The sequence below is a fragment of the Amblyomma mixtum genome, chromosome 2, assembly GCF_055824585.1.
Source record: "Amblyomma mixtum isolate Tamu chromosome 2, ASM5582458v1, whole genome shotgun sequence".
In the NCBI taxonomy this organism is placed as follows: domain Eukaryota; kingdom Metazoa; phylum Arthropoda; class Arachnida; order Ixodida; family Ixodidae; genus Amblyomma; species Amblyomma mixtum.
The window spans coordinates 317,936,672-317,962,297 of NC_143013.1; the positions used below are offsets into that span (position 1 = coordinate 317,936,672).

General features: G+C 46.3%; 1 protein-coding gene across 11 annotated transcripts in view; it reads right to left on the bottom strand.

Annotated features, from left to right (window-relative positions):
• Window positions 1–1,127: 1,127 nt before the first annotated feature.
• Window positions 1,128–25,626, bottom strand: part of LOC149365116 (scoloptoxin SSD14-like) — a 135,116-nt gene continuing 110,617 nt past the window's right edge. For 7 of the 11 annotated variants that reach the window (XM_089575183.1, XM_089575186.1, XM_089575184.1 and 4 more), the window contains 11 exons: window positions 21,515–21,742; window positions 20,710–20,832; window positions 19,283–19,380; window positions 18,369–18,567; window positions 14,419–14,582; window positions 13,427–13,631; window positions 10,872–10,947; window positions 10,507–10,700; window positions 6,101–6,338; window positions 5,490–5,603; window positions 1,128–2,793 (listed from right to left, as the gene is read on the bottom strand). In XM_089575183.1, coding sequence (XP_089431309.1) covers window positions 2,647–2,793; window positions 5,490–5,603; window positions 6,101–6,338; window positions 10,507–10,700; window positions 10,872–10,947; window positions 13,427–13,631; window positions 14,419–14,582; window positions 18,369–18,567; window positions 19,283–19,380; window positions 20,710–20,832; window positions 21,515–21,742 — 1,786 coding nt within the window. In that variant the 3' untranslated portion in view covers window positions 1,128–2,646. Of the gene's footprint in view, window positions 2,794–5,489; window positions 5,604–6,100; window positions 6,339–10,506; window positions 10,701–10,871; window positions 10,948–13,426; window positions 13,632–14,418; window positions 14,583–18,368; window positions 18,568–19,282; window positions 19,381–20,709; window positions 20,833–21,514; window positions 21,743–25,162; window positions 25,313–25,626 lie in introns of all 11 variants that reach the window. The other 4 variants (XM_089575190.1, XM_089575191.1, XM_089575188.1 and 1 more) reach the window with 2 other exon arrangements.

The window sequence follows — 25,626 nt, forward strand, 5'->3', positions numbered from 1 at the left end:
ACCATTTGTTAGCTCTATTTATCCGCTCGTCTGTAGGTAAGGGAAATGTAACTCTATAATTTCTCGGACGGCTTCTGGCATTAGACCTTTCATTACAGTTATTCCATCTTCTGCGTCGTCAGGCTGCAGGAGAGTCAGAGCGTACAGCATTCCCACGAAAGTACGAAATTCTTCATCTTACCTGTAAAGGTTCACCAGACCTGCGTCTTGAATTTTTCGCCTGCTGCTTTGGCTCAGTTGAAAGAAGCACGCCTGTATGATAGCATCTTCTCCAAACATTCATGGTCGCGCTTTCAAAGTCGCACCTAACGACATCTGGATGCCAAGTCAATTCATTGAGTTCGCACTGTTGACGAAGTGACCGGAACAGCTCTTCGTAGGCTTCTTAATTTCTCTTTGTTGTAATAAACTAATGCACCGCTCTCGCCTAGAGGTCCGAAGAACCAGGAACCGATACGCTTTTCGCTAGTTAGGTCAACCATGCTGGCAGGGTTTCGTGAGGAGCGAGCTCTGGCGAAACGTTCTTGATTGTTTTGCATGATAGCACCCACTTTGGACGTTGTCTTTGTCAACTGTCATCACCCACTTCGAGCAGTAGCTTAGTTAAGTATATGCTCGTCCACTGCACGTACGGACACTAACACGAAGCCATGCGCAAGCGCCTAGAAAACGCGTCATGTTCTCGCTACCTCCAGAGTTAAGCGGCAGTTCCGTCACTGTCGTCAACATGCAGACCACGTGAGGCCCAACCTCTAGCCCCACCCAGTGCAGAAACTCAATATTAGCACGATTACCGAGCTTTTAGAAGTCATCTTCTACTGGTTCTTTCTTATGGTTGCTTCTGTTCTTTTTTTCGTGGCGACTGCATTTCTTCATACAGCCACAGTCTAAGTACGACCATTTTTGCGGTATTTACAGCTAAATCGAATGGTCTGGCTCACAAAAAGGCCAATAGAAATTCTAGGTCACTTTTGACCACGCAAGAGTACTACATCATATCGCAGGAAAAAACCGGCAATTCATCCTTAGTTTACAATACCCTCCGAAATGAAATGAAAACTTCATTTTAAAATGAACGCCCAAAAATATCAGCAGTTTACAGAAAGTAAGAACCGAGAAGTCCAATCTCTATGCAGAAGTTTCTGCGCCACTCAGATTGCTGCATGCCTTTATTCAAGTTTCCAAAAATGGTTTAATATGGAACACATCTCACAAAAGCCACTGCAGCCGCAGAACATAAAATGCATCCTCGGGTGCTACTTATGTATGACACATTTAAAAGAGACAAAATACAAACGCCATAGACAGTCGGAATGAGTTGCGGACGAACCTCAAGGAGTGTCAGAGAGGAGGCCTGTATACAACCAAGGTGTCCACCGTAGAGAGGACCAGCAAAACGATGCGGTCACCTTTTGTTTAAACATACCCCTATCACTTGCAGAAGTTATGAGAAATGTCCGCAGAGAATAAACACAACTTGAGAACAACGCTCCGGGCTCCTTCCGAGGCCATTCTGATAACAAAAACGACAACCCTTCGTTATTTACTGGGCGGGTTTTGTAGCAGTTCGATGCTTTGAAGACTCGTTTAGGTGCACCAGTAGCGTCTGCTGTACGCCTACAAAAGTTTTTCTTTGCATGAGTCTCATTGTGCGTTTCTTTTAATCACAAGGCTAAGCAAGGACATACATGGACTAATACTTCGAGAGTCAAATCCTAGGAGCACTTCGTAAGGATACTCCGAACTTTCACTTCGCGTACTAATGCTACTTACTGGCTTTCATAGACGACCTGTAGAATGGGTCCTCACTTGAAAGATTCCTTGCCATACTTTAGCTAAAAATTATTTTGAAGAACTAGATTTGTGGTTGTTTTTAGTTCTCTATGGGCAAGCGTGTGTTTGCAGGAAGAACCCGACTGGTTCGTGTGTGGAAAAATGTCAAGCAAGCAGTGCTTTCATTCACTGGACAATTGAATGAAAGATAAATGGCATAGACTATAAAATCATTTTTTAAAATGCCAGAGTACCGGGTGACTTGAGTGCGCCTTGCGTGTGCGCTGTTTTGCTTCTGCTTCCATTGCACAAGCATCATTCCTGCAATGTGTCGAGAGGAAAGCCCCGAGAGAGCCTGTGTCGTTATCGGTTACAATAAACGACATGTTCGCCATATTTACAGCAATTCATTGGCAGTTGAGTGCTCATTAGCGTCACGTTGAATATTAAAAAAAAATAAACAATGAATAATGATAGCTAGCGATGAGGCGCGACTTGTAGGCCCCGCATGATGTCCTGCAAGGTCACCTGCGCCCCCACAAGATGCAAAGGGGCAAGCGAGCTGCCCATTGAGCCACACCATTGTTCACGCATATGTGGCGTGTAGCGTGGCGGCGAGATCCTAAATGATCCTAGTGGACGTCCACACCCGTCTCTTGGTTTTAGTACAACTTTCGTCTCACCACACCTATTTTTTCTAGAGACCTTTCTTGTCCGAATACACTTTTCTCATACTGTACCCAAATTTCATATCCACCAGTGCATAGCCACCTAGTACGGGTCTGAAAACATAGGTTACAGCGGAGGAACGATGATACTCTTCTTAGTATGATGTAAACTGATGAAAGTACACTGATGAAGCACTCGAACATCTCAGTTTCCGTCCACCGTGCCGCCTTTCCTAAAGTCCGAGTTGGCGTACAGGCGTCCGCCTCTCCTATGTATGCCCATCATGATGGAGAATCTTCCTTTCGGGTAGGTGACCTTGTGGCCCAGCTTCTCCAATTCCGCCACGTAAGCCTGCAAGGTCAATGCACGCGAGCTTGTCAACAACAGCCAAATGCAATATGCTGCCGATATAGGGACAGGGACGAAACAGTGCTGGCCATTAATATCGATACGTAACCGCGATTTAACAACAAGGACGCTACTTTAACTGAAGACTCATCTTTCATAAGCGACAGGAAGTTCTGGCAACCAAATTCGACGACTTCAAAACCGACTGTCCAACACGGCGGCCACGAAGCCTATTTCGGTCATGACGTCATGTGTTCGACTCGAGTACCGGAAAAAAGTACTTTCTCAGCAAAAAATGTCGCTTCTTTCGTCCAAGACACATCCACTTTGTCAAAAGAGCCAAATAATCATTTTATACAAAGAACGGGAATATAATGCTGTTGTTCTCGGTGCCTCTTTAGAGGTAGCTTAATGGAGTCACAGTGCTGAAGGGAATGACGGGCTGATTTTTGTTAGCACTGAAAAAACTGACTTAAATTTTTTTTTTCGCGTTCTTAGAATTCATATGAAAGTTTATTCCCTCGCAAAGAACTCTAGGTTCATGGTGTATTCAGCTCTGTTTTCTCTGGGAACGGTGCGGTAGCTCGACGAATCAAGTTACAGCTTGAGTAATGTAGAGCATAAATAAACTGCGTTTATAACGTCTTTGTTTCTTGATTCAAAATTTTAAATTTTTGATTTCATTAAAGTCTGGAAATTGACATTACGGGACTAGCTTATTTGTTTCCCTCCTGCGCGAGAGTAGAACATAAGCGGGTTTGCGTAAGAGTTGATTTTTCAAACGGAGAGCATCTTAAAAAAACAACCTGAAAAGTGTTTTTGGCGATATTGAAGCATTATTAAGAGCACTTCTCTGCGAGCTAAGAAGGCAGAACAGGACGGCGCTAGCGTGGAAGTTGCGAATGCTTCTCCACAGTCGATACTGAGTAGCAGTGTCGCCCATCAGAGTATAATGCACCAGATTCGAGGAACTGTGTGCTGCGTTTCCCTCGTTCGCATGCGCTTCGTCAGCTAAGTGGATCTTAAACGTGCCTTTTTTCCATAATATGTGGTACCTCCTGGGAAGCTTGCGAAAACTCGACTGCTACCCAGAAAATAGATTGAAGATGCGATGGGCTTTTGCGAGGCGACAACTGCGAATAAGAAGTTTCGGCGCTTACAGCTTGCGTCTTCAGTTTCTGACAGCAAGCACCAACACGAACTGCGCTTGAGCATACCATCTCATACAAATCACCAGCTTGTGTACCAAGAACGCGCAGTGCAAGCTGGCGGCTTGTTTCCACCCGGTGCTGGTCGGGGAAAAGCAGAGGACGAGGGATGCGCATGCGCACTGCGGTCATGTGGAAAAGAATTTTGTAAATGTGGACGCCTAGTGAAAAAATAAAAGGAAGGAAAATGCGACGGATGTTTTAATACATTTCCAGCAGAACTCCACAACGTGATCCCCATTATGGGCCCACGAAAATAAAAAAAAAAACGTTACAAATCACTGCGGGCACCCGCATTGGGTGAATGAGAAAGCATTGATGCCTCCTTCCCAGTAGTCGCCCCTCTTTGCTTCATTTTAGACTGTTTGCCTCTCTTTTTGCCTCCTTTTTCTGTATTTTGTCTGTTTGCCTCTCTGTTTACTTCTTCCAATTATGATGTTTGCCGTTATTTTCACGTCCTGTAACTGCATGCACGTCTGGGGCTATTTTTACATCTAAATGACCTTTTGGCCTCTAATTCATTAATGACACGAAATCAATCAAATTTGGCGCACAACGACATTTTATCATTCTCTGCCACGGGGTTGCGCTTTTATTTCAAGCAATTTTGACGTCTAGTACTGTTTTCACATCCTCGCACTGTATCGACGTCCGATACTATTGTGACATCTAAGTGATATTTTTGGCTCTAATTAACTAATTACTCCAGGTCGACCAAATTTGGACGTGCATCATTGTCACATCATCCTGTATCATATACAATCATTCTCTTTTGCTTAACTCTCGCACAAACGGAGAAATCACTGCCGACACGTTTTGAGGACACGAATTCGTCGATGTAGCCAAGTAATGCTTTCTCAATAATAAATATATTTGCAGAGCCTCAGTCAAACGCCCTATGGCTTGTTATTGAAAAATCAAAAGTGTGAAGAAAATTTGCCTCCAAAACCTGTTTAAAGCGCACAAATAAGGAGTAATGGATGGTGAGGTTACGTAAAGCAGAACACGCATCTTCTCAAGTCTTTAGTTAAGCGCACTGCGGTGAAAAATAACAGACTATAACCCAACTTAACGTTATATGCAAGAAATGTTGGCAAGTGCCGCAAGAAAGCTTTTTTTTTTCGTGCTCCCTAAGGCTTGAGCTATGCAGTTTCTTTTGTTATCGCCCAATAGTAATAGTTCATCTTGGGGAAACGATGGCTTCTAATATTGCTACGTTTTTTCTGATCAGGCACACTGAGTTTTTCACTGAAACTGTGTCAGTCACCATAAACATTCACATTTTCGAAGGTTAGGGCCAATATATACGTTCCAAAATGCTGTAAGGCGTCTACGACAACTGCCAAGATATGTTTATTCAATTCATATGATGTCATTCTGTCACTGTATGACTCAGCTCTAAGCCCAGTGAACGTTTCCATTCTGTTTGGTTCTGCGCTCCGAGGGAACTAAAATAAAATTAACCATTATTTAATAGTGAAGAAACTTCACCTTGGGAAAGTATGATTCCACCATGAGATTATTGGGAATCAGCTGGTGGTGAAGACGGGGAAAGTCTATTGCCTCCTTAATGCTGTTATTCTGCCACAATGTCCTCATGATCACCTGAAAGTTATAAAAAAAACGCCACTTAATAAACCAGGTAAGCACCAATACATGCAAAACCTGTGCTACAGTTAAATAAGGTCAGTACTCAAAATTCCAACATAAAGACATAAAAACTCTTCCCATAATGGTCGCTATTTGGGCATGAGTTTCGGCACCCACTCCTACATCCCTTAAGAAAAACAGTTGATAGTCCAGTCGTTGTGTGTGCCTCGTCTCTCCTTTGTCCTCGTCTTTTTGGCTGGTTTTTCTTAAGTATAAAGTACCAACTAACCCAGATTTCAACTCTCCTACATCCCTGTTGTTAGCACTCTGTCCAAGAGTTGTCGCACCGATCCATCTGAGCACTGCTTTCAGTCTACACCGACCACTGCTCAGCACAAGAACCATTACGACCACTTAGAGATAATCCGCGCTCCCGTTTCAGGTTGCTGCCATCACAACACCCTGAAGTGTAGTGGCATAGATGTCCTGAGCGGCTAAAGAATGTTCCTCACCAGCGCTATGCCGGAGGTGATCTTTGCTCCACCTGTTCCGCCCAGGGCGAGTTGGACGTCGCCGCGATCGTCGACGATCACCACGGGTGCCATGGAGGACATAGGCCGCTTGCCTGCCTCGATGAAGTTTGCTCTGGACGGGGCGACGCCGTAGAAGTTGCGTGTCCCGGGGGTCGAAAAGTCGTCCATCTGGTTGTTTAGCACCACACCATCCGACGTTCGCAGCATGCTACCAAAACTGCACAAGAAGAAGGGAAAACAACTGTTATAGAACGAGGCTCAGTCTATACTAATCTATTACTGTGGTAGTTGACGGATTTCTTTGACAAAAGACTCCCAGACCCATCCGCTTAGCTGAGGTGACCACGATAGTTCCATCGCAGCCCAAGCTCGCCTATATCACGTGATCTCTAAATACATGATTCCTGAGAGCGCCCACATAGCTGTGGCCCAAGCCCACCGGGAAAACATTCCTGACGGCCATTTAAGGCACGTTTATATTAGTTGCGCCATAAAACAGCAATGCCGACGGTGTTTATCCAAGCGAATATGACACAGAAAAACTAAATTTCTCTATTGTTACCATAGCGATGAGCTAAACCACATAAAAGCACGCCTTTTAATTTGATGCCATTTCAATACTAATCCCCTTCAAGAAAAGATACATTTTGCATTTTTATTGTCATCATCATCAGCCTGACGACGCCCACTGCAGGGCAAACGCCTCTCCCATGTCTTTCCAATTAACCCTGTCTTTTTCCAATTGCGGCCACCGTATCCCCGCAAACTTCTTAATCCCGTCCGCCCAACTAACTTTCTGCCGCGCCCTACTACGCTTGCCTTCTCTGGAATCCACTCCATTACCCTTGAGAGCCAGAGGTTACCTTGCCTTCGCATTTAATGGCCAGCCCAAGCCCATTTCTCTCTGTTGATTTCGACTATAATGTCGTTAACACGCGTTTGTTCCCTCACCCACTCTGCCCTCTTCCGATCTCTTAACGTTACGCCTATCATTTTTCTTACCATAGATCGCTTTGTTGTCCTTAGCTTAAGGTGAACCCTCTTTCTTAGCCTCCACCTTTCTGCCCCACAGGTGAGTACTGGTAAGATACAGCTGTTGTACACTTTTCTCTTGAGGGATATTGGTACACTGCATTAAAGATCTAAGAGAACCTCCCTTACGCGCTCCACCCCTATCTTGTTCTTGTAGTTATTTCCTTCTCATGATTTCGGTCACTGGTCACTACCTGCACTGAGTAGATGTACTTTGTTATCACTTCCAGCACCTCGCTAGCAACTGTGAGCTGCTGTTTCCTTGCAAGACTCTCGAACTTGTTTTCAGCATGTCAAATTTTAGACCCACCATTCTGCTCTGCCTGTCTAACTCATTGATCATGCTTCTGGCCTGACATCGTTCCTTATTGCTTTTCCTTAATCCTTATTTTTGTGCTATGCTTTTTCGCCGTTTGATAATTATTGCTCAGGTCACATTAAACTAAAACGAAACACATTTCAGGGGTCACAGTGTGCTGCCGAGCGGCCTCGAGGAACTGGAGAGGCACTTGAGCTTAACAGTGGTGCAAGTCCGGGCCGACATACTGTCCTACCGATGTTTGAGTACTCCCAAAGTCAAAGTAATGAACAGCACAGGTGGCGGATTTTGTTCTTGTGCGCTGCGCTGATATGGCGCTATTAACTATATACCTTAACTGTTTTGAACATAACTTTGTTCTTATCAGAGCCATGTCATCACGAAACATTGGGGCGTTTTGCTTTTGGTGCAACTAAAACACGCCAGTCAATGTATTAAGATCCCAATGAGCAGTCGCGAATGCTGGGAAAGAAGAAGAAAGATCTAATTGCAGGCTTCAAAACAAAATACGAAAAAAAAATTCAGGGCCACTTAAGCTCCCCATTAAAGGTATGACGCGATAGCGGTCTGTGTTCCTCTCTAATTACACACACACCAATTAGCATACAGATGTGAGATACCACTTTACTGGACGTGAGACCACACAGCATGCATATAAACTCTGTAGAATGTAAAGTTGGATCACTGACCACGTCAAAAAAGGGGGTTAGTTGACGTTTCGGAACCGCTACGGGTTCCTTGTTCACAATGAATGAGACATTGTGAACAAGGAACCCGTAGCGGTTCCAAAACGTCAACTAACCCCCTTTTTTGACGTGCTCAGTGACCCAAGCCTTTAGCGAAATTGGACAGGGCGGATTTTGACTCGGTGAGAATTTTGGTGGCAGAGGTTGAGATCAGTGCGAGCGCAATGGCTGCTTCATCTGCAATTTCTGATGAGTCTGTGGTGATTGAGCCTGATGCGAGTAATCGGGCCTAATTATTAGCGACGGCGAGGACCATGCGAGAACCCGACGAGTACGCTGCCACGTCCACATAGGCTACCTCGGAACTATCGCCGTAAAGCTTGTGCAGGGCTTTGGCGCGGGCTGCCCTGCGTTCTCCGTCGTGCTCCGGGTGCATGTTCTTAGGGATGGGATGGATGATGAGATGGGAGCGTAGTTCTGGAGGTAGGGGGGCCACCTCGGTAGGATGGATGATCGGGGCGATGCCTAGCTGACAGAGCATAGTGCGGCCTGCCGCGGTACCCGACAGGCGAGTCAGCTGTGCTGTTAGAGTGGCTTCTGCCAGCTCCTCAAATGTGTTGTGGGTGCCGAGGTTGAGGAGCCGGGCAGTAGAGGTGTTGGGGGGTAGGCGGAGGGCGACCTTCGTGCAGCTCCTGAGGAGCGCGTTGATGCGGTCTCGCTCCTTCTGCTTTAGGGGGAGGTAGGGGAATGAGTACGCCGTGCGACTCGTAATGTAGGCTTGGGCCACCCTGTAACCCTTATCTGCACCCCCGCACACGCAGGCCCCCCGGGTAACGAGGAGTTCCACTCCCTCGCCCGATGTCTCGCTTTCCGGGCTGGAGTTGTACCCCCTCCGTCATCCCAGGAGCGTCTGCTTACCTTCAGAGATATCCTTACCCACTACCGGGATACCCGGCGCGTTTACGCACCACCGGCTCCCTCTTTAACCCTAACCCAGGCCTCCCACTGGCGCCGACTCCAGACCCGTACTGCTCCTTACCCTATTCTTCTTCATGCCCGCTACCCCGATCAGTTCCTTTCCCCCTGTAAGCTCTGCGGGAAACCGGGAGACTTTATTCATATCCTTCTCACATGGCCCACCTTCCCACACCCTCCATCCCCAACCACGGCGGAGTCATACTGGGAGACTCTCCTGGCCAGCTCCGCTGCTGCTGACCAGCGCCGGATAATTACCGACGCCTTGAAGCGGATAGCCCTCCAAGGCCTGTGCTTTGCCCTTTAAGGGCAACCCCCTAGGGGTTGCCTCGTGCCACGTAAGGGGAGGCAGGCTTTGCCCCCTCTGCATTGCTTGGCAATAAATGTTGAAACCACCACCACCAGTGACCCAAGTTTACATTCTACTATGCCACTACCTGATGAGTCGGAATTCCGTCAAACCCTAGATTACACATATAAGCTCTCCGTACCTTACTTGGACAGTCGGTAGCGTGTATTTCTTGAATCCGACTTGAATTTTTTGTTTCAGTCAAGTGAATTACTTTACAAAGTTCACTTGAGACATGTGATGAGCTTGAATTCCCATTACAAGCCGTGTTTCAATCACTTTCATTCTACGCTTGACGACGCGTGTCACATGAGCGTTGTGGGTTGTTTTAAACTCCCGCGCCAGGGGACGTGGCTGTGATGTCCCGATCCTATCAACCAATCAGGATTTTCGCTGGACAACACCACCGGTGCCATCTTTTCCGCAACCCGAGCTCTTTAACACTATCACGTAAAAACTGCCAGGCTTCTCCTCCTCTTTCGATATGAGAAAGTTATACAGTAGCCGTATCAGCTTAATCGCTGAACCGCACCATTCTCAGACACTATGGTCCAGCTGCATAACATTTTACTCTACCAGCAAGTCAACGCGACCGCTACGAAGATGATGTCCGCACCAAAGATGTGCAGACACCGCATGCTTACTGACTTCCAATACTGGCTTCATTTTCCCGCTACTCTTTTCTCCTTTACTTTTATATCCCGTCATGCCTTTCCTCCAGCGCAGGGCAGCAAACTTGTTCCATCATCCGTTAACCTCCCTGCCTTTCCTTTCCCTTCATTTCCTTCTCCTCTTCCTCCTCCTCCGCCGCTGCAAAACTAGCAGAGCGTTGAACGTCGGCATCAATGCTGGAGCCAAAACTGCATCGCTGCACCTCAGCTCACTCTTGAGAATGATCGCTGGCTGATTAAATAAGTGCTAGATAGCAAAATTTGTCATAGGAACTTTTGACAAGCAATTAATATTTTTTTGTTACCCTGTTTCTCTGCTAGGGTTGAACGGGTACGTAATTCGTGATGCCTACTAATAGTTGACGGTGCTGGAGACGGCGATGACGTCACCATCTTCACCCCAGAAGGTGGCGTGCGCCGTGCCGGTGTCCGGTGGCTGCGTCTCGTTGACAAACCCGTAGCGCTGGAACTCCGAGAACGTGCGCGTGTCGTCGATTTTGAATCTGGCGTCGGCGGCGAACTCTTGCGAGGTCATGTTGCGGATAAGCTGTGAGCAGATAAAGCGAGGAAACTGTATAGTAAAAGCACGCCTCCAGTTTATGTCATCCTCGAATAAATTTCCGAAGTCGTAGCGTATCAAAAAGCCGTCAAGACATAGCGGAGCGAATAGTGACGTTCCCGAACGGTTCGATAGCACCAAGCAATCGACAGTACTTACCTGCCTACACTCGACAAAATTAGGATCCCCCAGGAGAGCTCTTCTGGCGTAAGCGAACTTGCACGCTTCGGCGAACCTGCGCCGGATAGGAATATTGTGAGCATTCTACATCATCAGCCTGATTACGCCTACTGCAGGGCAAAGGCCCTCCGATATGTCTCCATTCAACCCTCTCCTGTGACAGCTGCGGCCACCGTATACCCGCAAACTTCGTAATCTCATCCGTACACCTTATCCTTCTGCCTCCCCTTGCTACGCTTGCCTTGGTATCTAGTCCGTTACCCTTTATGACCACTGCTTATCTTGCCTTCGCATTAGATGCCCTACCCAAGCCCTTCTTCTTGATTTCGACTAGGATGTCATTAACCCGCGTTGGTTCGCTGACCCACTCTGCCCTCTTCCTGTCTCTTAACATTACACCTATCATTTTACCTGTGCTGTATAAGCAAGCACCGGTAAAATGCAGCTGTTGTACACTTTTCTCTTTGATGTCTATTGGTAAACTGCCATTCGTGATCTGAGAGAACTTGCGAAATGTGCTCTACCCAATTCTTATTCTTGTAGTTTTTCACACTCGTGAACCGGATGTACGGACTCTACCTGCCCTATGAAGGCATATTTCCTTACCACTACCAGCACCTCGCTACCAACTGTAAACTGCTGTTCCCTTCCAACACTGTTGAACATTACTTTCGTTTTCTGCATATCAATTTTTAACGCATTGTTCGGTTCGGCCTTTCTAACTAATTGATCACGCTTTGAACTTCATCTCCTGAGTGACTTAGCAAGTCAATGTTATCAATGAATCGCAGATTACTAAGGTATTTTTCATTAATTCCTATTCCCAAATGTACCCAGTCCTGGCTTGGGAACACCTCCTGTTAACTGGCGGTGAACGCCTTTGTCGACATCATGTCTCCCTGCTTGACACCCTTCCTTAATGAAATTTTATTGATAACATTATAGAGGACTCTGATATATATCTTTCAGTAATTTTACATCCGATTCTTCTACACCCTGATTGCACAATGCCTGCATGACTGCTGAGGTTTCGACAGAGTCAATTGCTTCCTAATAATCTATGAAGGTTGTATACAGGTTTTTTTTTTTATTCTGCGCATTTCTCTGTCATCTGATGATGGGGTTAGAAGGGTATATTGTCAAGTATCTCTTACGAAAACCTGCTTGAGCAGTTCGTTGATTGAACTCTAAGGTTAACCTCACTATATTAGCGATTACCTTGTTAAATTCCGTGTAGGTAATAGAGAAGCTGATTGGTCTGTAATATTGCAAGTCCTTTCTTACGGATTAAGATAATGTTAGCGCTCTTCCAAGAGTCTGGTACAGTCGAGGTTATGAGGCATTGCATGCACAGGGTGGCTAGTTTTTCTAGCACAACCTCCCCGCCGTCCTTCAAAAAATTGCTGTTACCTGATCCTGAGCAGCTGATTTCCCCCTTTGTATTCCTCCTAAGTCTTTACTTCCTCTTTCATTACTGGCGGGATGACCCCTTAAAGAGCGTTAACGTTCTGATTGCATTGGCGACTGTATATGTTCCTGGAGAACTCTCCGGCTGATTTAAGTATCTTATCGATACTGCTAATCACATTGCCCTCTTTTTCTCTTAACGCATACATCTGGTTTTTACGTATGCCTTATTTCCTCTCCAATGCTTTTAGGCCACCTCCATTCATTAGAGCATGCGCGTTGTGCTGGCCTTACAATGCCAACCATAACGAAGATCCAATCTCAGGAACGAACACATACCGGTGTATGTATCAAGTTTAGCTCCCGGCTCGAATTCTTGCGCCCCGCGGTATCGACGCAGCAGGCGATTTTCGGCCTGATGTTGAGGCTGTTTAGGAAAATTTTCCTAATAAACGTCTTAAAGACATTTGGGTGCCGTCGGCGTTGCTGTTACTCCTCTATGAGCTGCTTAAAGCGGCATCCAAAGTTACTAATGCGAGAACAGTCGCTAGCCGTTCTGACGGCTCCATGAGCAACCATCGATGTAAGCAAACGTACAGTGGTTTCCAACGATTTCTAGAACTGCGTAGAAAAGAGCCTAATTTGTCCGGACTGTTACGAAAGTGACAACATCGTAGCCACAGGGTTCTGGTGAAAACTGACTATTAGGCATATCAAAAGCGCTCGCCGCGGATCGAGCTGTTTGAAAACGACACACGAAACATTGCGACCCCTATCGACCAGCGAAACATGCATTAGGCAGCACTAAAAATGAGAAGCCGCTCCACACCGACCAGGGCAAACTTCCCTTACCAATCTACATCGTTGAGTGCCGGTACTTCAAGCTGCGTTCTCTCGTTGGGTGTGGAGTGCTCACGCAATAAAACAGCCACATCTCGAGTCAATTCATTTGCAGTACGATTTATTCAAATGGCTACGTGAGAGCCCTTAGCGCAGTGTTCAGCATAACGGTATAGTTTAAAACAGCACTAAATGATCAATGCAAATGCACCCTTCAGTGAAATATGAGATTCACGTAACAGCAAGTAATATCCACTCAGCTGCGACGTACAAGAGCTGGGCTTCACCTATGCAAAGTGACCACGTCGTCCTTCAGTCGCGATCCTTCCGACGGCCGAAAGGCGTCCATGATGCCCAGGATGTAGGCGAGCACCGCTCCGCTCCCTGGCGGAGGCGCCGAGAACATCGTGAGGCCGCCCTGGAAGCGGGCCTTCACGGGCTCCTCCCACCGCACTGCGTAGTCACCAAGGTCCTGCAGAGTCAGCGCACCACCTGCGACAGCAAAAGACAAGGCGGTGCACCCAAGCATGAATACGATTCGGCTCTGAAGAGGCAGAGCCTCCCATTTTGGAGAGATATCAAGACGAACAAAGTTGCACCAGCAGCTGAAGAACTGTTTTTATGGTGAGAGCTGTGTATAAGTTAAGTAAAAGGGGGGATCATCGCTTCATATCGAAACGTCGACCTAAAAAATATTTCGATATGAAGCGATGTTCTGCAATACCGCATTCCTGGGTCATTTGAGGTATTAATAGTAAATAAATAAAAAATATCTATATATATGTATACGCGAAGTTCAGAAACGCTTCATTTAGGTAAACGTTTATTCAAACACACACACACACACACACACACACACACACACACACACACACACACACACACACACACGCACGCACATACACACACATACATACACACACATACATACATACATACATACATACATACATACATACATACATACATACATACATACATACATACATACATACATACATACATACATACATACATACATACATATATAAAGGACGGGCTCCGAAACGTCGACTAGCAATAAATGTTTACCATATATATATATATATATATATATATATATATATATATATATATATATATATATATATATAGGTTCTTAGCTACATTTCGCTTTCCTTCTGTAGCGAGCCCACTTACTAGAAAGTTAAAACCGTCATGCAATTGACTGTTATCCAAAATCCTTTTAAAAGCTCCCAACGGGATCAGAAAGCCCGTACGCTCGGCGATGTGCACTTACCATTATCCTGGACCTCCTGCACAAGCTTCTCGGCGAACTGTCCCTTGTAGAAGTAGTCGGGTCCGTTCTCGGCGATCGCCTCTAGCGTGTTCGCAAGGTCTTTCTGGATAACCAGTTCCCCTTCGGCCAGTAGCTCGCCCGTCTCAGGGTCCGAGAAGACCCTCCTGCGTACGATAACCATGCATATTCGCTCAAGGCTGTGGACCGCCCATATCTGCACAGCTGGAAATGACTACTTACCAGATATTTACATTAAACACCAGATTGCCACAATGTGGCAGGGAGGGAGGCACGGCAGACTCTAATTAACGGCCAAGGTCGAGCGGTGTGAGCAGGTCACCTGTCCTAGCCCAATACTGCTATAACGTTGCAAGTGGCTAAGAATTCTGTCGGAGTAGAGTTAGCACAGCGAGCCAGCTCTCGCAATTATGAGGCAACCACGGGGAAGTGGACTCGGGCAAAAGGCAAAATAGACTCCGCTCTAATGGAATAAATTTTGGCCTTTCTTAGCGGACTCTTTAACAACAAGTTATTTTCGTGGCTGTTAATTGCTCTATAAATGGTTTGGTTTGGTTTATGGGGTTTAACATCCCAAAGCGACTAAGGCTATGAGAGACGCCGGAGTGGAGGGCTCCGAAAATTTCGACCACCTGGGGTTCTTTAACGTGCACTGACATCGCACAGTACACGGGCCTAGAGTCACCTGATGCTTATGCTTCAATGATGCTTCAATTAATAACGTTAGGCCTATGTCATTAATAAAGATAAGAAATTACCGAAGACACTCTGGAAATTCTAAGTGTGCTTGGCGAAAGCCTTGTTGTCAACCCACTGCCGCTTCCCCGAACCGCTTGGCGCGGAATCACGGGGCCGCTTCGGAGCCATGTGTCTCCTTCACTCGACTGCTGCGAGACGTCCGGCGAAGGAGCAGCGGTGCAGCGGCCACCGCCAACGCGCGCGCGTTCTACCGCTACTTTGTGACGTCATGGTTGCTATGCACAGCTGCGCCCCCCACCGGCGCGCCGGTTCCTAAAGAGGGGGAGGTTGCGCCGCTAAGCGGAGGAGAGGCTACAGTTGGCACGATTCCAGCGGAAGGACGGACACCGCGAGCATGAGCCATTAAAGGCTTTCGCCTTAAAAACAGTCGCCGAAGGACCGAGCTCTGGGGAACACTCAACGTAACTGGAGCTTTTCTGGATGTGATCTTCTCGGTAACTACAAATTGTGAAACATATGAGAAAAATCTGTTATCTTGAATAGTAATTTCCCGTCCTCAATAACAGTTTTGAACTCTGCTGTTAATTTATTATGCTGCTAATTTATTAACTCTTTTCGTCGAGTAGCAGCTGACTGGAAGGGCCTTCCCCGCCATACCGCTGCTATAACTTCCTCATCAACATTTATGACTGCTATCGACGCCTGCGTCTTGCAAATACGATCCTTTATTTAACACCCCACAAGGGGTCTTTAAGGAAAACAAAGTTATGTGATGTGATATGCAGTCGAATGCCTTCGAAAAATCAAGCACAACAGTATCGGTCTGGCTACGGTTGTTTATACCAAGTGCGTGATCGTGGACTTGTTATCTCTGTGACTCTTGATAATCTGCGTCTAAATACATGCTGATTAGGAGTGCGTATACTATTGTGTTCGCAGAAGGGGGTTAAATGTTTGTAAATTATATGTTTTAGTATTTTCTATTATGCACTGGTCAGGAAGATTGTAGTTTGCATGTGAACAAGTGGACCCGGGTTTATGAATACGTGAGTGAATGAGTGGCTAAATAAATGGTACTTGCCTCCCGATGGACGTGGCCCTTCAGTCCAGGGCCCCATTGGTAGATATAACCGTTACTACTTGCAAGTCTTTGAGTAATCTTAACGAAGAAAGAGATTTGCGGAAGATGACGCCAAATAACTCGCTAAACCATTTCGTATATCTGTTCAAGAACTCATTCGGGATGTCTTCTTGATCACTTGATTTTTTCGGATCTAAGTTAACCTATCATGGGGAAGTCGGCAGGTTCTATACTCACAGCGGCCTAGGTGCAGGAGTCGGTAAGGATGTCATTATATTTAGTAGAAATTGAAAAGAACAAATTATTGTATATATTAGCAGCAGTGGTTTTTTGTTGTGGCGAGAGTCCGGACAGCGCAGTTGTATTGATGGAAATCTGTCTGGTTGTTTCCAAAATCTGTGTGTACTGTTCTTCAGAATGCTTTTAAAAGTTACATTTTAATAATGATTTTTGGCGTGCTGCGTATCTTGCATAAGCTTCTCTACACAGATTTTTTCACCTCTTCCAACTTTTATTTTGATATTGTTGCATATCCTTTCTACTTGACGCCGCGCGTAAATAACGTCCTTTGTAATCCAAGTGATATTATTCCCTGCATATTTGAGCTTTAGCGGGATGAATGAGTCATACAATATGGTACGGTGTTTTCAAAAGTATGGCAAAAAGCACCTATGCCTCTTTGGTTACGAGGCATATTGGTTAGGACCCGTGCGTCGTATGCTTTGGCATAATTACTTATAGTCGAGGAAGGCATTCATTTCTTATGATGCACTCAAGAAGTAACCGACAAAGTGGTGTGCTGTGATTTAAGATGTCTTCAGTGGTGCGACTTACAACACGTTGCAAAGGGAAACGGTCACTGCTCATTGCCAAATCAAGAACGTTTTGTGCGGACGTACGCGTGTATAATACAGAACTATTAGGTGAAGGTTGAAATTTATTAGCAAATTAATAACCGCGCCTGAGATTAGTGAGGAGTGATGCGTGGTTGTCTAATCCATTGGTGGTAGGTTAAAAAAACCTGTGAGTAAAACTCGGGAGTTACAACAATATTGCTGGAGGAAGTTTTGAACTGCAGATATGCATTCATGACCAGAAGATGGGCTTCTGTAGAAGCTTCCAATGATAATTTTAGCATTGTTTCAAATGGCTGTGGAAAAAAATGGCTGTGTTATAGCTCTGGTTCAACCTGGTAGCGAGAGGCGCCGAACACGGGACGTCGTCTTCGACCATTGCGGATCCATGTAGGAAGCTCAGCAAGCCCGTCTAGCCGGTTCGTCATTACGACGCTGATCGAGACGTTTGACACGGTCTTCTTCGGTCTCTTCGCCACGCTGTCTACTCCTTGTTTCGTTCCGACGCCGAAGTCTGGCTTATTTCAGCCTAGCCAACTCATCGCTCTCCATAACGGCTCGCCTCCCGCTACGCCAAACCGTATATACATACACCCTGCGGCACCCCCCCCCCCCCTCCCTCTACTACGCATGCACACAACTGGCGAGGCGAGCGGCGTCTGCTCCACGATGAGCGCAACGACGGATTCACGTTATGACAGATGGCGCGCCCAGCGGCGACGCCCGCCAGCTGCGGCCGTTGCTAGGCAACGGCTCAAAGTCGATGCGACCGCGGCCGGGGTGTAACCACGGCGAAAGTGCGACTACGGCGAAAGTGTGACCATGCTGAAGAGGCGAAACGGCTGGCGTAGTGTAGCTCTCGCTACAAAAACTGGTTTCACGCCAGCTACTTCAGGAAACATAGAAACAATGCGTTTTTTCACCGCAAGAGCCACGCCACAATCACAGGGAGCTCAATCTATCATGACGATTGCGTAGCTTGGTGTAACAATTTCTTCATTGCAGATATTTTGTAGATATCGACAAATTTATTGAACTTACTGGCAAACCTCTACTGTCAATAATACGGAAGTGATGTCATCATTAATGCGTCGTTCTTTTACTTTCTGTGTAAAATGTAAATCTGTGACAACGTTCTGTGACAATTCTAGCGACAATTCTAGTGACAGTCATAGCTGCACTAAGCCCTACACAGCAGCACTTACATCTTCAATGTTTACGTTTCGACCACACCCCTCCGTAGGCGTGCTTTCATCTTCCCCGTCCATGACCAAACCGCAGAGAGAGTATGCCCGAACCTGATGTTTTCCTCCATCTTGGGGTCGGCTTTTCGTGGCTCCCGGAGGGCGTTGGCCAGGTGCGCCCCCATGGGAAAGCCGTACCTGGCGAGCCGAATGGCGTCAGTGAAGAGCTCCTTCCAGGGCAGCGAGCCTTTCAAGTGGCGGTGCAACGCCTCGTACCCCCGGAGCTCACCCGGCACGCCCACCGCCAGGCCGCCTGCAGAGTTTCAACAGGCAGCTTGAGACTTTGCGCGTCTCGCATTTCACGACAGTTTTTAGTCTATGCTACGTAGACCCAACTTTTGCAGCTTGGCCTTATCCTCAATATTCCTCGATATCAAGGAAGGTCTGAGATAGAGTTTTGGTTTTATTTTTCTTTCTCGCTTTATTGAAAAGATATAGACAAATTGCAGTCTACGTTTGCCTATACTGTTGAGTGAAATTGCTTAAACGTGCTATTCTGAGTTTACTATAAATGAAAACAGTATTGAAGGTCTGGCTTCCAGTCCTCGTTTAAATTTTTATGTCCTCTTTGGATGAACATCGAATCAATAAACGATTCAATCAATCAACCAATCAATCAATCAATCAATCAATCAATCAATCAATCAATCAATCAGTCAGTCAGTCAGCCAATATATCAATCAGTCGGTTAGTCACTCAATCAAGCTATCAAAGACTCAATCAGTCTTCCAACGATAATCTATTTAAAACTATATTTATGAAAACAGAGAACTTTATTTAGGTCCGCTTGAGGGATTATTACCTGGCCACCTACTCTGCACTGAGGAAGGGGACGAGGAAAAGAAATTTATGATGGATGGTAGTGTGCACAGGAGAGAGGAGCTAACATATGCTAGCAGAGCAGTAGATGCAAGTATTAATACTCCAGCAATCCAACAGTCCTCCCCAGCGAAGCAAGCTAACCTCACCCCAGAGGCTTTTTTGTTTTTCTTCGACGAACATGTCCCTCGAGGCAGCGGCCGGGGCTATTTCGCGGGCGATGAGCACCTGCGCCTCCTGGCTCGACCTGAACGAAAGAAAAACAGCACTGACAATATAACTCACTGTGGTCTTTTGGGGCCACGCAATGTTATTTTTATTTCTTTTTCTGTTGCCAATTATACTCTTCGTGTTCAGTTGGACAAGTTAGCATAGTGGAAGTGGGCTGTATTTGCCGTGAGAGATTTCCTGCGGTCAAGTCGCCAAGCACATGAAAAACTGCAAGCGCTTCTAGAAAGCATATCCAACTTATGAATTGTGAGTAAGCGATAGCGATCACAGCCAGGCGCAATACTTTTGATAGATTTTGATAGCGTCGACAATGCTTATGTGTTGTAAAACTATGACTGAAAAAACGAGCAGGATCGAAGGAAAGGCTTATTTCTGCCTTGTATACATCACCCATCAATTTATTGGTCGATTGTCTTCTAATTTCCATCTGCAGAGAAGCGGAAGTACTTTAGACTTTCACGTGAATGAGATGCTTCAAGGTTATCTTTTGTTCACTCTATTTAGGAAAGAAAACTCGAACGATATTGTAACGTTGTCGGGACAACGCCGTGAACAATCGTCGAGGAGGCTGAAGTGCTGCTGAAACTAATTCATTATTAACCAGCTAAAATCAAGGAACTCTAACCAACCGCAATCTCTGTTCAACCAGTATCAGCTGCGACTCCTTGAGTTCGATGCTGGATCTCCTTCGGGGATGACCTAGACACCATTAAGCAACCATTTTCGTGTGTGGTAATATATATTGTTGTTTGACCCACGGGGCACACTATGGGTATATACATTAGCCAGGACTGTCAGCGACGTGGCGATGGTCTTCGATGTATTTTAAATGTGCATGAATTTTATAAAAAGCCTTTTTTGCGACTACCCTAGTTTAGTCGAAATCTCTCCATGGGTCGGCGAGTACTCGACACCAAAATCATCTCCCAAAAGTTTTCTCTCAAACCAGAGAAAATTCCAAATAAGCATTAAATCACAAGCAGGTTGCTAAGGGTCGCACCAACTGTGCGCATCTACGGCTTCTGTGATATGACGAGCTGCAACAATCCACCAGATCGCATAAACGTAGCTGTTTCACGCCAGTTGAGTCCTCACTGAAGGGGAAATCGAACCGGTGACTAAATGTAAGAGCTTTTTTCTCTCTGAGGACGGCTAGAGTCACCATCACCCATATTCAGTTTGAGCTTATGAGGCAGACATCTCCAGCAAATGATTACCTTTGCGACTATTAATGTGTTGAAATCGTTCGCACTTCTGTTTCCAACCAGAGTTCTTCGAGCGCTATGTACTACCAACATCGGCAGTGGTCCTAATGAAAGAGGAGAAGTTGCAGTTACAAACGCACCGCGAGTAGACGGTAGCTATGAAGCCTCCGCCAATGCCCATGGAGTGAGGGATGACGACACCCATGCACAGCAGGGTGGCGATAGCGGCGTCCACGGTTCTTCCGCCCCTGCGGAAGATTCGTCTGTGTAGAAGAAAGAATCAAAGTGTTAACGGAACAAACCGCAATATCCCTGTTTATACCACATGCGTTCCAGAATACTATAAAACCGGCCTACAGAATTTTTTTAACCTTATAAATTCCGAAAAACAATCTGGCTAGAAACTTTTAGCAATTAATCTTCGATAATCTGTGTGCCAGATGACTGAAAGTTGCCTGTTATGGCAACACGTTTAATGAAGCGCTTGTAACAATCACGTCAACGAAGATAGCATATTTTTTCTTGTTATGCTCAACCTGTGTCTGTTTGCGGAAAAACAAGCACTCAATAGAAAACACGTGGAATCCAGGAATGTCCATACATTATCTAGGAAATTGTCCATTGCACTACCGAGCAAACATGTCTTGACAATGTTCTTGACTACGGCCAGTACTCATGCACGTCAGAGCACTGCTCAGAGAAGCGAAGTATTGTTTCGTTAGGGAAATTTGTAGTCGCTAGCCTTCATTCTGTGAAACGAGCAATGAGCAAGCGTTCAACTTTATGAAACTACAGCCTACATGCGCGAAGACAACTCCCGTAGCCAGCATAACTAAAATCCCCTCTTATAAATTCCGCTCAATCCCTTTACGCGTCTGCACTGGCTTTTCCCGATGTCGGTGCAAATTTGGGTTTAAGGGGACGCGGCACCTTCCACTCCCATACCTGGCCACCGTAGTGCATGGCGCAGCGTCGGTGGAGACAGCCCAGGTGCTGAAGTTTCCGAGGGCCGATGCTGAAGGAGTGACCTCGACCTCGGCGGGGCCGGGAAGGCAGCGTATCCGTAGCCAGTCCTTGGCGTAGAGTGTGATCAGCACGCTGGCCGTGCTCACGACGACCGCACCCACCAGTAGCACGCAGCAGAGCACGACCGGCTTCGAGATCAAAGCGCTGCTGTAATGCAGATAAGAAAAAAAAATTGGTGGGGGCTTTGGTTAAGCCTGGTAGGTTGCGAAAGCAAAAGCGCAGCGCCTCCAACTGAAGGAACGCAGTGCGCCGCGTCTACAGATCACGCGTGGCTACCGGCCGCCGCTGCGCGACAACTGAAAGCGTCTTGGAACGCAGTGCGCCGCGTCTACAGGTCACGCGTGGCTACCGGCCGCCGCTGCGCGACAACTCAAAACGTGTTCGGCATTTTTTTATGTTTTATTTTTGATGTTGCAACTGAGAGAAAGAAAACATAATTTACAGCTGGTATGACGTCACAGCGGCAGTAGCGCCACAGGTGCGCAGCGCGGCAAATACACACCGTTACTGCAGCCGGGCTCTCTGAAGGAGAAAGTTGGTCGCCCATAATCTACAGCTGGTATGACGTCACAGCGACAGTAACGCCACAGGTACGCGGCGCGGAGTAACTGCAGCCGGACTATCTGAAGGAGCGAGTTGGTCGCCCATATTCACTCCGCTAAAGGTCAAACGTAACTGCGGCCGGTTCACGCGAAGGCTTGAAAGTGCGAGTAGTATTGCTTTCGCAATAAGAAAAGAACGATGTAAGGAGTGCACGGCAGCCTTCTCTCGCACTCCTGTGCTCAATTCAAGACACACCTTGAGTTGACAGAGTGATTAGAGTGGAAGGCAACGCAAAGACCATAGTTATGGAAATCACCGCAATTCAAAGAAACACGGAGGATAACTTCATCTCATTTTTTTCCTAGTAAAATGGGACCCTATGACACCTGTCGGTGATGTTCATGTTTGTCTGGCGGCTTTTACTGCTTTTGAATTTTTTCTGCAAATCGATTGTGACGTCTGCACCGAAAGCGTCTCCGTGATTAACATTTAGAAGTGAATGGCGGCGTAACCTCGGCTCTGTGATCCGTGGCTAAGTGGGTCGGCACTGCGCAGTTTCGTTTAGGCATCGGTCAGTGATGGCGACACCTGTATTTCCAAGTTAAGAGCGCGATTACATGCAGCGCTGCGTTCGTCATCATTCTTTGTCCTCTGTGTGCGTGTCTCAGGCTGCGCTATTAACTTCACGATGTTTCATAACCAGCTAGCCCGCCAAAACGTTTCAACCTCTGTTTCTGCATTGTAAAAACGACTATTGCAGTGACAGTGCTGTCCTTGTCGTTAGAACGCGATAATCTATCGATACAGGCCGAATTAAAATTGCACTTGGTGTATCTTCTAATACACGATCATTGCGTAAATGAGGCTAATTACCAGCTAAGCTTCGTAATGATCCTCTGAACATCTGCAAGTGCATAGTCGCCGTCAAAAGTGTACCATGTCGATTGGGGCAGCAGATGACGTGCTGCAGAGCGGGGGAGTTGTAGTCGCTGGTTGTGCGGTTTTGGAGGGTGAGGGTGAGGAGGGTGAGGAGGATGGCAAGTGCAGCATGTGGTTGCCTCGTGTCTCATTAGTGTACAAGTCGACAGGATTTATATTTTGTTGAGAAGAAAATGAATTCAACGTCTGCGTCTTTCCGACTTCTCGTTTCTTTCTTCCATAGCGCATAGTTCGGGGCTCTGTTAGCCATTGAAGGATCAGAAGGGTCACTCTGTCCCAAACTTCAATACGCGATTAAAATTACCATGGAGGCATGCCATCGGGATGATGATAATGAAAACGTTTATTTAAAGCCACAGTGCCTTAGTTGAAGGGAAGGCTGATCGGGTCCCTAGCCCGGGACGCCGTTGGTAAAAGCCGCTGCCCGTGCTCTGGCGACGAGGGCTCGTTGTTCCTCGAGGTCCGAGCTGGACAGGGCCGTTCCCAGCCCTCCCGCGTTGGCTGATTTATGATGTCAATGCTGTCATTTTTCTGACAAGCCCATACCATATGGTATAAGTCTGCCTTCTGGACTCAAAATTTGCACTGTGCCGAAATGGACTTGGGCTCAATGGCGTGAAGCGTCGCTGGATTACTGAAAGACATAGTTTGTAGCCTGCGAAGGCGACATTCTTCTGATTTACTAAGACCCTTAGCGGGCCTCGGGAGTGTCTGCTTTTCAAGACGCAAATGTTGTAATATTTCTGAATATGTCGTTAGCGGAGAGGGGGAGCCAGAATCAGGAAGGGAGGACGTAGAAGGATGCCGGGGAAGAAAAGCTCGGGCCGAAGCGTGTGCGCGCTCGTTTCCTTCAACTCCCTGATGACCTGGTACCCATATTAATTCCTTCCGTTCAGCTGAAGTCCTCCATTGACTAAGAATTTCGCAGGCTAGCGGCGTGATTCTTCCACGCATATAGTTTCTATAAGCCGCTTGGGAATCTGTAACTATGTATTTCGATGCGGAGTGCGTTGCGGCTAGGGCTATCGCTACTTCCTCCATAGCCTGTGTATCCCCGTTACGAACTGAAAGCCCGTCCACGACTTGCATTTGGTGCACCACTGATATTGTTGATATTCCTTGTACAGGACCCGCAGCGTCCACGAAGAAGGCCCCTTCTTCTCTTGAATAGCACTCGTCGGAGAAAAAACTCCGGCGCAGTACGCAAATCTCGACACATCTCGACACCAGGAATGCAACGTCGGATGGCACCAGCATGCAGTTCGCCAGGATTCGCAACTTGGGAAGGGGGTTTGGGGGCAGTTACTTTTGTCCCCTACAGTACAATACTCTACCATCGTCTTTGCGCGAGCAGCATTTCATTTGATTACCCACTTCTTAACATATTTACAAAGATAAATTGCTTCATTTCGTACGCGAATAATTCGAACATTCTGATCATTGAATGACGTCCTAATTTTATCGATATGATGTGTAAAAAGAGACGGGAGCTCAGGCTCCGTTCCATTCAAACACTGCGTAGTGTTCGAACACATTTTCAATCCTTTTCAAGTTGAAGTCCTCGAGTTTCGACAGCAGTTGTAGCTGTGACATGCAACCATTCAAAACACTTCCTCGTTCGGCGTTAAACAAGGTTAGTAAGAAAGGACAGCTTCTTGAAATTCATACTACTTTCATTTTCTTCTTTTTAGGTGATTGTTAATTTTTGTCACTGGAGGAGGCCGTATTCTTCTTGATTTATACGACGCTCACGTTGCTCAAAAATTGTCATAGTATGTTTACTTGTAATATCGCGTGATGTGGGTGTCATGTATAACATCGTTGTTAAACCTAGAGCTTCATAATTGACGGACTGAAACACGAAAACAGGCTTTAATACGGCCTAATCACGTCCACTTCTGTGTCGTTCTCTTTCATATTTTTCGCCGTCTGCACTGACAGGTTTTCGAAGACAAGGAACACTATGCAGCCCCTCTTCTGCTTTCATCTTTCCAGTCTCTTGAGCTTACGCTTCTAATCGATAGGGACACCTCCGTCGTTTAATACGCTTTGGATGTAAAATAATAATTTTTTTAGTACCCCTACCCGGAATGTGAGATTTTCGTGCCCGTCGGTGTGAAGTTGCGGTGGCTGTCAGGTGTTCCTTGCGAAGACAGAAGATGCAGATCTTCGTTAAGGACCTCGGGGAACCTTTTCATCTTTGGGAGTAGTGTGCTCGGCTATGTAGTTTCAATGCTGAGAAATAAGTAAAAGACATGAAAGAGCGAAGTATGATCTTTACTTTTGCCGTTATTTTACTGCAATTTCTTATTTGTAGTTGTGATCCAGGCATATCTATGCATTCAGCCAGAGTTGAAGCAAAGGCGTTTCCGCTAAAGGAAAGCATGGGAAAAGCGTAGGGGCATATCGCACAGTGGCTCTGAGGTATATGTCTGGTTGAGTACCGTACCAAATAAAATAAAGAATTAAAAAAATGACGCGAAAACGACACGTAAACCACACGCAGCTATCAAATAACTAAGGTTGTGAATTGAGTACATTTCGGTCTT